The following is a 13,784-nucleotide window of genomic DNA, read 5'->3' as shown; positions in this document are numbered from 1 at the left end:
TCAAAACTAAAAGGGGAAAGTAAGTTGTATCCGTCCCCCTGGAGGTCTTTCAAAGGGTAAGTTCCACATCCCAGAAAGACTATTAGTAAAAGTACAAGTATAAATACTAAATTTGGGTGTAAGGCCATGTTTTATATTAGTATGTCCCCAAATTAGCAAAAACAAAAAGATAAGCAAGGCAGTGTTTATATAAACAACCTTTCTTGGTAGTCTTCCCAGGTTTTGGCACCAGAATTGTTATTGTTTACCTTGGCTCAATGCCAGGTATCCACCGGGTCTGTGCCCAGCCTCCCCCTGGAGGAGAGGGGAGGAGGAAAGACGGAAAAGGAAAAAAACCTGCGAAACCGACCTTGCTAAGAAAGGCGGTTTAATATTTACACAGAGAGGAAAAGAACTGTAAGCACCATACACCCAGAGAGGAACTAACAACTTCCCCACGAGAACGCTCTCCTCCTCCGAAGAAACGGCCTGACTATTCTGTGCAGCTACCCAGAAGAGAAGAGACAGGCCTTGCTTCCTTCTCGTGTCTTTTGTATCAGAGCTGACGTAACATGGTATGGAACAGCTTATTGGCACAATATGAAGCAGGTCATCTATCTAGTTCCTTTTCCCTTCCAGGGAGGGTAACAAACCCATTACAGTTTTGTAAGCTCACGTCCAAAGAAACTCAAACTCTTTAGGAAAAGAAATAAAAGCACTTGTTTCCACACCCAGAGAATATACTGCAAATAATTTTTTCCCTTCTCTAATTATGAAAGTATAAGTACTAATAGTTTCTCATGTTCAGTTGCTGTGGTTCCAATGGAAAATCATTGAAACATGTTTTACTGCATGTATTAATTAGCACATGTTTAAGAAATAAAGCAGAGTTAGGAAGAAACCAGTATTTTTAACTTAGAGACATTAAAACATTACCACAAGTATCAGTTCATCAGTTCATGTTTATTAAAATATTACTTAATAGTTATACAAAATATATTTCAACTTTTCCAGAAGAAAAAACAAAACAACTGATAAAAAAATTGTATTAGTTGGTAGCTAAAAATATCAACTGAACATTGAAAATTTTCTCATTATACAAACTCTATCTATTCTTGGTCTGTGCACACACAAAGTAAATTCTTTAAAAATTAATAATAACAATACAGAAACATCTTCCTGAGAGTATCTAACAAAACATCCCCTTCTTCAGCATCAGGAAGCAATAACTTTATATATATTATTCCACATTTGTGCTCAATAGTATGCCATATTCACAGAGAGATACTTATTGATCTTCATCACAGTCTGTCCTATTTTGGAAATTCAATTGTCTTTGGCCTCTTTCGGGGTCTTGCAAGCAGAGAATTCGAATATGGGGACTCTTAGGCAGAGATCTAAAAATAAAGTATGCATCATTTAAACAGTGTTTCTTCTCCACAAATTTAATATTTCCATTTGATTCTTTCCATTACATATTTTCCTTAAAATAACTCCATCTTTTTAATTTGACCGTCTTAAAAAAAAGCAACACGGGGTGAAATTCAGGCTTCACTGAACTGATATTGGACCCAGACTTCACTAAAAGCTTGAGGTAAAGACAAGGACTGATTTCCATCATGTGATTTCTAACAATTAGACTAACCTTAATTAGAGAAAAGGTACTTTTACAAAAAACCTCCAAACAAAACAGTGATGGAATACCATTTGTATTTGCCCTACAGATCCTTATAGGCTCTATATACACATGCAATCACTCACAAGCAATCACTAAGAATGAGCAAAGTTACTAAAATCCATTTACATAGGTTTCTACACTGATCATCCTAAATTATTTTTTCCTGAAGGTCCCTCCATATCTCTGTAAAATTTAATATTTGCTGAACATGCAACATGTAACAATGTAACAAAAGCAAATTGCACTTGAATTATTAAACTTTTAAAAAGTAACCATACAAAAAATTCCTGTATGTTTATTAGTTTCAGAAAATCTCCACAAAAGCATTTCCACTGAAATAAAAACAGAACACTACTACCCTATTTTTTATATACTCTAGTGAGGGAAGACAATTAAAAAAAATCAACTTCATTTTGAGGCTTCACTGGTTACATTGGGTTCACAGGGAGGAGTTAGCTGCACAGGGTTAGACAGTGACTGTTCCCTTGAGCTGGGCATGGCTTTACCAGGGACTTATGGAGGTTTTGGAACAATTTTGATCTACTAGATCAAAAATTCAAAACATGGTGTAAGTTATGAGTCTCTAGATCAGCAATATTAAAACCCATAAAATAAAATAAACTCCAGTGACAAACACCTTGAAAGTAATGAAGTATTAATAGAAAAATTAATACTACATTAGTAGGGAGGGGAGAGGGACATACAGGGCACTAAACAACAAGAAGCCTGCTTGACAAAATAAAACATTTCAAAAAGTTGTTTTACTTCAGATAAACTGATTCAAGTCCCACTGAATTACCATATTAACAGACATTAGGTAAAGAAGAGTAAAAAAAAATATTAAATTCCAAGAACTATCAGCACTGAACTGCCTAATTGTTGATGTTCTACTGCTACAAAAAGCAAAATTTCTTTCTCTTCATATTTAATTTTTTCAAGTTACACTTCTTGCAAGAGAACTTAGTAATTCCTTGTAATTTTTCTACCACAAAATAAAACACCATGGTATTACCTTATGCTTTGGGGGGTGAACAAAATGAACTGTCGATACTGCTGAAAATTAGCCCTCTCCAGAATCATATCGATGGCAATTCTTCTGTTAAGCATGTCCTAAAGACAAAAGATTTATCAGGTAGTAATGTTGACCATAGTAAACACATCAGAAAATATGATTCTAGGAACACTTACCAGAATTAATTCCTATACAGTAAAGGTTTGCTAAAGAAAAGTCTGATAACATCTAAGCTGGAGAAACATTAGGGTTAAATTCTAAAAATTACAAATTATAGTCTGGGAAATTCTTAAACTGTACTTTTTAGTATCCATGGACAATGGAAAGCTTCTATCAGAATAATCACATACTCCTTACTCACTGTTTTTCTATCAGCTTTGATATACATGTAATACTTCTTACTTTATTGATATGCTGAGATGAAATGTATTTTAATAGAATAATGTTTCCGGTAAAATTCTGCCTCAATAATACCTGAAAGGATTTAGGAGCTGCATGAAACCTAAGACATTATGGAGCTTGTTTTTATTAGGATTATTACTGTTATTATCATCTATTTTGAACTCAACCTTATGCATCAGGCTTTGCTGAAAGAGATGCACAATGGGAAGCTGTTTCTAGCAGAGACTAACAAAGTTTTGCTGCTGTAACTGTTCCACATGAAACTAGGGATCTCTCTCTAAAATTCTTTATATGTGAAGTATATTATCTTTTTTCTCCTCTAAGTCTGTAATTCTCAGTAAATAGGTGATTGACACTGAAGACAAAATTAAATAATGCATTTCCAACTCTTTGTTTCATAGAAGTAATTATTTTCTAAAACAATACCACCCTGCATATTAATAAGGAGCAAATACATATTTAAAAAAAATTTAAAAATTGGTTAATGTCCTATCCAGGGATGCTGTTAACAAAAATACGATTTACCAGTTTTAGATGACCTTAGCATTTATTATTATTCTGCATCTCAGCATCTTAGAAAGATGCTACTAAATGAAGTATAAAATGACTTCCTGAGTAGCAACAGTGAGCTCAATTGCTATACTTGCTCTGAAAAAAAACCCACATTGATCTCAAAATTGGCAGAAACCACATGCCAAGCCCAGAAAGGCACAGCAAAATGCAGAGGCAACCTGTGACAAACACAGTAACAGCTGATTTATGATTTTTTTGCTGAACAAAGGTTTGAGCATGTACATTAACAGAATTGCTCATATCTCTGGGCACCAACTTCAGAAACAAAATAAGCTTCAAAAGACACTAAACAAAGTGAACAAGATCCCTAAATTTCGGTTTGGGGAACTTGGATATTGGTTTGGGGCTTTTTATTATTTACAGTTACCAGTGGTGGTTTAAAATCTAACCAAATACAAGTAACAATACAACTATTTGACTAATTTATATAAATCGTAGTAGGAGATGTAGTTTAAGTTTAAAGTGTACCATGTAGACATCAAATTCATCCAAGCATCTGAAAGGAGAGTCAGTGATGTTCCACAGAGAAAGAATGTAACAAACTGTGGAGAAGGTACGTTCACCTCCTGATAAGGCTCTCAAATCAGTAAGGGAAGCTTTGTCTTCATCTCCAAACTGAACCTTGAAATAAAAATATTAAAGCAATTTTTAGACATGAGACAGAGACTTACTAACAGAATCATAACTTTAACAGCAAATACATTATACATGAGCATATCACCTGAGAACAATTTTCTGCAACTCACTGCAACTGCCATTCTGGAATGGGATGGCTCCTAACCATTTAATAACACATTTCTAGGATCACTGCAACTTCCTCTATCACAGTAAAATACAGACTGAATGACTATGCCAGTGTTTTCTTATTCAATTCTCTATTTTTGATAGCTGTTAAACAATGGTTCATAAATGTTAACTAGTGTAGTTACATTACAGTAAAATCCAATGGTTACCAGCTACAACAGAATATCAGGTAATTGATTTACAGTGGAATTTTAAAGGCAGAAGAGTTTCTTTACTGGAATGCATGAAACATTGTGAACAGCCCTTTGGTTCCATTGATTAGGATGACATCTTGTGGCACTCCTGGAAGATAAAACTTAGGCATTTTCTTGTCCTGTTAATTGCATTGCCTTTAACAAGTTCAGCAGGAAAAGAAGAATTATTTTGGAGTGGGATCTTTTCTGGGGGGGAATTGTTTTCTTTTTGCAATTTACCTTCCTTGACTAAATATAGATCTATTGTCAGAAACATGAGATATTAGCTATTAAAAATACTTATTCCGATGAAGTCAGGTAATGATTTGATATTTTATGGACTGAGTTTGAGTCTTCAGATACATGTGCTACACCTGTTTAATTAGGACTGCAACAACACGTATTTATGTTGTCACTGCACATTTTTCCCCTTAATTCCTAAAACTGAAGTCTCCCACAGAAATAAAAGTATATAAACCCATGAGTTTTTGGGATGTATGTTAAAAGATACACAAAACCCCCCACAGTATTGAAGCTTTAAGTCACTAAAAGTTGTTTAAATAACAACTAGAGCCATTACACAATCACACAAATAATGGTGAACTTCCTATCAATGAAACAGGAATGAGTTACTTTGAAAGACTTTCTAAAATGACTCAGTAGTGAATTCTCCTTGGTACAAGACAACAATCTAAATTTATTTCCTGTAATCTAGCACCCCACCCATTTAAGATGGCAATGGTTTTTATTTTTGCTAGTTTTCAACAACATTCTACAGTTTACTGTATCACAATTTGGAGAGAGAAGAACAATTTATTCTATCCTTTGCAATACAAGCCCTAGCACCTGAGATCAAAAAAAGTAATAATTAATTACATATTATGATAATTGAAATTATATAAAATAACTTACAGTTATGGAAAGTGTCTCATTCTTGTGATCAAAAAGTATTTTTCCAGAGCAACCTCGAACATGCAATAATCCCTCAAAGCTGCTTTTGCACCGTATAGAAAGGATACTTAAATCAAGCAAACAAGCATTAGGTCAGCAAGTTTTACAATACATAAAAAAGTGACAACAGATGTTTATCAACAATCCCACATCATTAAGTATTAAGGCCTGCTCCATTAATAACACTTTCCCCAAATCAATTATGCTCTTAAGTGGGTGACATTCAATCCTTAACATCTGCAGAGAATCACTGACACAAAGCAAGGAGGTAAGAAATCCAGATGTACATTTTTGTATTTTCTAGAATTTGTTTTAATAGACTGAAAGCTTTTTACACCATTTTTCCAGAACTTCAACAGACAATTACCACATTCCACTGCTTCCCTATGCAGTACTAGGACTGCACAGTAAGGAATTTACATGGTCTTTGGTAGATTCTGGGAATTAAAGAGAGTTGTGTATTAATTTCTCTGCCCACCCCCTCAATTCTAGCATATTCTAGCTCAATAGACAACACATGACAGTTCCTCCAAGAAAGAACTATGGTTCTTTAACACATTGTAAGGTGGGATTCATGCTCAACCTTGGGCACCAGGACTAAGATTCAATTTGACATATGTGGGCACCATAAGGCAAGTACCAGATTCTGCAAGTAAATCTTGCCCACTACTATCTCTGTACTTCCTGCAAAGGTTGGGATTCTCCTCATCATCACTATTTGTCAGGATCATACTGGCACCTCCCCCCAAATCCAGATCAAAAAGTACAAAAATGCAGAGCGAACAAAGATATCCCTAATTTCTGCTGAAGGGAATGATAGATGATGAAGTGCTGCATTGGAAAAGAGACCATCAATCCTTTTAAAGGGAGGCCACTACAAAATCTTCATGGATACATATAGGATACTAAGGAACTGAAGCAAGAAAGAAGAGGTGCACTCCCGGCATGGAGAAGAAGCTGTCAAATTATAGAATCTGAATAGAGATCTTCAAATTTTTTCAGCATATGGCAGAGGAAGAGTGCTTGGCCCACAATGAAATTATGTGAGCTCAGGACCAGTAATTGTATTCAATAAAAATGAGTGACAGTCCAGATTATTTCAATTCTAGAACACTGATGATATTCTACTGACCAAAATCAGCACTCAGACATAGCTGCCTTGGATGAAGTCAGCACAGTCGAGGTCTTTGGTGTGAAGCAAAATAAGCCTCCACTATCACACTGCTTCTCCAGCTGCCAGTCCAGGCTTCCTCTAAACTGTCAGGAATGACAGGACTGAAACTGAGAGCAAGCTTAGGTTACAAAGATTGTTGTGAACACTGGCCTAAAGACAGTGCATTCTCACTGGTCTGCTCTTTAATTTTCACCCTGAAATATGGGAACATACTTAGATGTCAGTTTGTCTGAAACCTGAAATTACAGTAAAATTAACTCACCGTAGGAATTGCTGATATGCTTTGACCCTCTCTGCCATGATTCTTTCCAACACCTTAAAAAATTTCTTTAAATTCTTTACTTTACTGCTTGCATCCTCATATCTTTCCTTTGCATCATGAAATTGCCTGTTTTGATTAACAGAAAGTTTAGTTAGCATGCATTACATTAAAACTAAGCTATTGTTGTATATGCTGAAAATCATTTTGATAAAATATTCAAATGAAAACTCATTTGTAAGAATTTATGTTAAATCTAAAAGCATTTGATTGTCAAATAAGACACTGCTAACAAATAAAAAATGGTCAAAAATTAAATCTTATTTCTATTTTTAATTCTTTTGAAAATAAACTCTGGCATCAAGGAGAATGAATGATTGGGTTCCCCATGTTCAAGAATATCTGAGGGGAGTTCTCCCTTGCAAGATACTGTATTCAAAACATCAAGTAACTTTCTAACTTGTGCATTAGTTACTCAAACTAGAAGTATGCTTAACACTCAGTGCATCAGAGAACAATGGTGAGTTATGTTTGTGTAGTTATAACTGGGATACTTCTGAACACTAAGAGGGTACCTAATTACTGGTAATGTCATATATATAGTACAGATGCTGTTTAAAATCACTGGAGGGTTTTTCAGTACTCCTAAATCTGTTCAGTACTGGTTGACTGCGAATCAGTACAACACACTTCCATACCTTCACACACAGCTTAAGTACTAAAAACACACATAAATGCACAGTGAGTCACTAAGAAAACTCTTCCTTCCCCTCTCTTTTCCATCTTACCTGAACAACTTTACACAGTTAAGATGACTTACTGTATTATTTCTTCTCTGTTTCCATGGAGACTAGTTTCTGATTTTATCTTCTCTCTGAAGCGATTCATTTCTGCATCAAGGCTCTTAACAGTCCTGCTGACCTGGATGCGCTCCGAGTAGATTTGCCTGGCCTGCGCCGTTTTTTCCTAAAGTGATGTTTGAAGCTCAACTAATTGATACATTTTTTTAAAGATCTGTTTAGTCCTAGCAACGAATATTTTAGGCTATGGAAAAACATGGTCTCCAAGCAAGACAATGTTTTTGTGCTGTTCTTTGTGTATTCATCACAGCAAACCCAGTTAACAATTTTATTAACGATATTTATAGGTAGATAGTTATTTCAGTGCCAAGAACTGTATCCATCTGAGATTTTTGATAATATCACAGTTATTTAGCTAATACAGATAAATAAGGAATGGAATCACCATAATTAAATAGTCTTCCAAAAGGCTTTGTGGATGTCATTTCCAAGTTAGTTAATAAAGCTTAGCTAAGCCTTCAAAAGATCAGATATGGGGTCTGTACAATGAACAACATAGTATCCAAGAAACCAGAACAGTATTATTCAATTTAACTTAAAATGCAAATTTTAAGGTTAAGTCATTTTTATCTTCTCATTGCAAAAAAAAGAAGAAATAGTCCTAGATGGATAATCTCTAGTTTATCTGTGAAGACAGAAATTGTGTCCTGCCAGAAAAAAAGAGGCCTCAATTCACTTACACAAAATTACTTCTACTTGATTTTGACAGTCAGGTTACAACATACCTGAGAGAATACTCAGTGTAGCTGAGTATTAACATGGTCTGTGTGTCACACAACTGGAATGATTTATTATTAAATATTAGAAGGATCATGACCATCTAACTTCAATAAAGAAAAAAGAAAACCCACACATACCTCTAGTTCCTTTTCTTTGGCAGCCAGCAATTCTTTGAGCTTTTCTATGCAAGCCAAGTGTTCTTTCTGTTTGTCTGCATAGTGCTGCAAATGGCGTTTACTGCTTTCCAATTCTGACTCAGCCTGATTTAATTCATCCTGTTTGGAACAAATCATGATGAGAGCTGTTTGGGGTAGATTCCTGAGAATCTCTCCACATGTTTATGGACTTATCACAGGTTGTTTTTAACACAGTCTAATTGATTTTCCTTTCAGTAAGACTACTCCTTCTAGAGTCCAGGAGCTTTAACAGCAGCTTATCAGAGAGTCTATACTCAATTCTGACAAGGACATGTTAAATACATGCAATGATTTTAGGAATCATATCTTGAAGTGATGTTTTATTCTTTGAAAAAAGCCATCCTTTCTCCTAAAACTCAAAAATATAGATTTATTTTTTACACTACATTCTACCCAGAATTTCTGATGACTGTGTAAAGACATCAGCCAGAACTGCATTTCTGTGTGAAAATTCAGTGTCCTGTTATACCTGTAATATAAAGTCATAGAATTATAGAATAGTTAAGGTTGAAAAAGACCTTTAAAATCATCAAGTCAAACCATCAACCCAGCACCACGAGCATAAACACCACTAAACCATGTCCTCCAGTGCAATTTCCACACATTTTTGAATGCTTCCAGGGATGGTGACTCCACCACCTGCCTGGGCAGTTCGTTCCACTGTTTTACCACCCCTTCTGTGAAAATTTTTTTCCTAATATCTAATCTAAACCTCCCCTTGTGCAATTTGAGGCCATTTCCTCTGTTATCTGTGAGAAGAGACCGAGCCCCACCTCTCTACAACCTCCTTTCAGGTAGTTGTAACATGGTAAGGTCCTCCTGAGCCTCCTTTTCTCCAGACTAAACAATCCCAGTTCCCTCAGCCGCTGCTCACAGGAACTGTGCTCCAGACTCTTCACCAGCAACTTCTATACTATATAAGTGTTGATACTGTTGAAGTGATATATCTTTCCAGAGAAGTAAAGAGGTACAAAGAATGAAATAAATTAAGGCATAATTTTCTTCCTCGTCCCTGTCCACTAGATGGCTTAACAATCAAAAAGAAAAAAAAAACCCAAACCAAATAAAAAAACCAAATAAAACCCACTCCGAACCCCCAAAATGACAAACAAGAAAACCAAACACCAACAACAATAATAGATGCTCTTACTTTTTTCAAATCCTATCTTAAAGCCACAACTTACAGGTTATTAAACAACTGCAGAACACTTAACAACACATCTAATTTAAAACCCTTTCAGGAATTTTTGAGCTGCCCTCTATTGTGTTCAGTGTTCCAAATAATAAGCAATAATAATGTTCTCATATTCTGAATAGGTCTATTCTCTTTTCTTACACAGTGGTTCTTTTAAAATAGATCATATCTCTAGAATTTCCATATTAGATACATTAGAACATATTTATTGGTTGCTTTCCTGACCTGTTTCCTTCCTCTTTTTGTTTGCTCTTACTTTTTTAATTTGGGCTGACTACATAGCAATATACAGTTTAAGTGAGACATATAAGAAATTAGGATAGTGATCCTTCTACATTTTTCCTCATTCCATCCTTCTACAAGTTTACAATACTGTAAATGTGATGGACTCTTATTTCTGTTTTCCATTTTCAAACCATTAGTTCTTGCCAATATCACATTTTCCATGTCACCACTCTGCTATTTGTCTTCAGTCTCGGTATTTCTCTGCCTTTTACAGGTGCCTTCTGTAGTCTTGAATAATTAAAACTAGGTACTGGTACCTTCTGGGATTATGCAACTTCATAGAATAACAACCACTTCATATGCTATTTCAAGAAATAAATAGTTATGAACATTCTTAGCCAAGGCTTCCTAGAAAGAAACAAGCCAAACCAGCAAATCTGATGCACAAAAAAGGAAAGCCAAGGAAACTATGTTTCCTTCCTTTTCACTCCATGGCTAAAGATACGTGGAAATGAACTCTCTTTGAACATAAAACACTACTGCAACTACACTTAACAACCAACATCACCTTCAAAATATTGCCAAGATTATTTCTCAACATGCTCTAGATGGAATGCTCCATTTCCATTTTATAGGCAGACCTTAAGTGTATGAGGAAGCAGTACGATCTTTTCTCCTGCCTCACCTCTTCTTAACCTCATTCTCCTTGCCACACAAATGGAGCAAATTAAAAAATACAATATGAAATTATTATTACCTTAATTGGACCAGCAACAACTTCTACTTCATGAATTTTTTCTTTCACTTCTTTTAATTTTTTTTCAGCTTCCAGGAGAATATTTTTCAGTTCTTCCATTTTTCTGCTTTGTAGTTGCATGTCTTCTTTTACAGATTCCATCTTAGCCTTATTTTCTTCAGCTTCATCTTGCTGTCAAAATACATTAAAGTGAGGAATAATAAAAAGAAACATACATTTGTAAATTACTGTATCAGATTTTAATTTTACTATCAGGGTACAATATTACATGAAGTACTCTAAAATTCTAATATGAACATGAGCAGCTCAATGTAATTGTCATGAAAGCCTAAAAGAAGAGACTGACAAATCTTGTAGGAGACCACTAAATCAAACTCCAAAATAAAAGTGGAATTTCATAATTATAAAGGACTTTATTAGGGAGTTGTGATGAAAAAAATGAAAAGAATAAGGAAACTTCCTTCAGGATCCATGACAGAATATGTACATACAGTATACAAAGGAATACAGGAAGAGTAAGTGGATTGTTGTTGTTATTTAGAAAACTAGACCATTCCTAAGGAATTATCATCATACATACTTTCTGATTCACAAAGACAAATATTGCAAAACCTGGGAAAAATACGTAAATGAAACTTTGTACTGCTGAGTCTTCTTCACAATCAAACAACTGTTAAATCAAGGTAGCAATGAAAATCAATACCAAGTGAAAAAAGAGCAATTAATCCATAGTAGTGGTCAGAAAGCACAGAAAACACAAAAACCAAAATCCAAGAAAGGAATGAGGAGAAGCAAATACATAAATCTAACAGCTGCATAGGACCATTAACAGAAATCAACTGTAAAAACATTGATGTTGAACAAGCAAGTGTCCAGTAATTTTTAAAGAGGAAGATATTCTCCTACAAAAAACTAATAAACTATCTTCCATCTCATCAAATAATATACTTTTTTTAAAAAAAACCCAACAGAATTAGATTTTCTGGAAAAGAGAAACTCTGTAAGAGCTTTCAGAATCTGTACTGATCCTTTACTTTTTGAATAAATTTTGAAATGTTTAGTTACATACACATGTGTGTATACACACTGAAAGACAGACTACCAAAAGAAGGGTGAGTTTGTGCCAACACCAGATGTGATTAAAGAAAAAAAAAATCTGGTCAACTTAGACTCTTGTTGATCCCACATAAAACAGAGGGGAAACCGCCATGGAATTTAACTGAAACAACTGCAGTCAAGATTACTATTAGCAGCATAATTCTCAGAATTAAATCTTGGCCATCTATACATCAGCATATTACAGAGCAACAGTTCAAATTCACAGCCACCAATACACAAATCACAATAGATCATCAAAAATTTTCTCTATTCTTAAACTACTTTGCACACATTCTAAGAACACATTGATAACAATAAGAACTTTGAAGGAACCATCATCCTACCATGTCCTTCCCTAGGGCAATACATGAATTTGAAATTTGTGCATGGTGAAGCTACAGCAAAGGAAGAACCTGTGGGTTCAGGGCAGAGCAGCTGTGCTGTGGCATTAATTATGCTTCAGGGTAGCCTTTACCTATGCTTTGATGATGCCACTTCTGACCTTCAAACCTACAATGTCACTTCTCCCTAACCACAGTCTTACAGCACTACACGTCTGGAATGAGGAAAGAAAAAGGCAGAAGAAGAAAAGGAAGAAGGGGAAGAGGAAGAGAGAAAGGAAGCACAAGATCAAAGAGAAAGATAGAAAAAAGAAGGAAAATATTTTTAAAAATCACCAAAAATAAATAAAATCATTTACAGAAATGTTTACAATTTCAGCAAGTGTTACATTCTTGACTATTCATCCAACTTTGCTTATTTCAAAACACTGCCAACATTAAAAGACATAATTTCATATGCTGATTAGAGATAATTTGATAATCTATTCTTACTAATATACGGATGTCCACTGACTGGTGTTCTTCCACATTTTCAAGATCTACTATTTCTCCATTTGTTGTTCTGATTTTTATCTGAAAAAAATCCAAACACATCCTTAAGTTAACTAAAGAGAAAACTTCACATTTGTTCATTTAAGTCATCACAGAAGATATTTGATTTTTTTTAGTTTCATTAGTGACTAACAAAAGACAACTCTTCACACCTACCTATGGAATTAATTTTCATAAGATATAACTTGATCTGAAAGTCATGTGCACTTAAAATCATTATTTCATTTGTATTTAACATAAGAATTGAATAAAATACATTTTATTTTTTCTTCAAATATTTATCTTCAGCATTTCAGTCCACATGCCAGTTTTTTTGCTGCTTCTTATTTGTAATTTACCGAATATAGCCTTATATAGCATGTATTAGCTTACACTGCCTACCTGGAGCATCACTGGCCACCACAAATATATATCACAGAATAACAGAATATGCTGAGTGGAAAGAACCTACAAGGATCATCGAGTCCAACCTTTAGCTCTGCACAGGACCATCCCCAAGAGTCACACCATGCGCCTGAGAGTATTGTCCAAACGCTTCTTGAACTCTGTCAGGCTTGGTGTTGTGACCACTTCCCTGGGGAGCCTGTTCCAGTACCCAATCTCCTACCTAGGAGTACCAGAAAACACAAAAAGGAAGCTAACAGTTGTAAAATGGTTTTAAAGAAATTAAAATTAAGAAAACTTAAAGATGTGACATGTCCCAGCATACCAAAATGGGATAAGAGTCTATATGAAGAGCATGACAACAAGCAAGATTCTGGGAATGAAGAGGCAAGCCTCAAGAGAAATAAAGGAGAAGGATTATATGGTGTAAGTGTCTGCTCCGTGCACTAT

At 34.9% G+C, this 13,784-nt stretch overlaps 1 protein-coding gene across 2 annotated transcripts in view; it reads right to left on the bottom strand.

Moving 5' to 3' along the window:
• Positions 1 to 906: 906 nt before the first annotated feature.
• Positions 907 to 13,784, bottom strand: part of SMC6 (structural maintenance of chromosomes 6) — a 39,408-nt gene continuing 26,530 nt past the window's right edge. For both annotated transcript variants that reach the window (XM_051778285.1, XM_051778286.1), the window contains exons 20-28: positions 12,891 to 12,971; positions 10,960 to 11,130; positions 8,723 to 8,860; positions 7,826 to 7,971; positions 7,009 to 7,134; positions 5,534 to 5,639; positions 4,113 to 4,265; positions 2,670 to 2,767; positions 907 to 1,376 (exon numbers count right to left, since the gene is read on the bottom strand). In XM_051778285.1, the coding sequence (XP_051634245.1) occupies positions 1,268 to 1,376; positions 2,670 to 2,767; positions 4,113 to 4,265; positions 5,534 to 5,639; positions 7,009 to 7,134; positions 7,826 to 7,971; positions 8,723 to 8,860; positions 10,960 to 11,130; positions 12,891 to 12,971 (1,128 nt within the window). In that variant the 3' untranslated portion in view covers positions 907 to 1,267. The remainder of the gene's footprint in view (positions 1,377 to 2,669; positions 2,768 to 4,112; positions 4,266 to 5,533; positions 5,640 to 7,008; positions 7,135 to 7,825; positions 7,972 to 8,722; positions 8,861 to 10,959; positions 11,131 to 12,890; positions 12,972 to 13,784) is intronic.

This window comes from Manacus candei, unplaced genomic scaffold (assembly GCF_025592945.1).
Source record: "Manacus candei isolate 608988 ecotype Guabito, Panama unplaced genomic scaffold, ASM2559294v1 h1tg000011l, whole genome shotgun sequence".
Taxonomy (NCBI): Eukaryota; Metazoa; Chordata; class Aves; order Passeriformes; family Pipridae; genus Manacus; species Manacus candei.
This window is presented reverse-complemented; position numbering and strand designations above follow the sequence as displayed.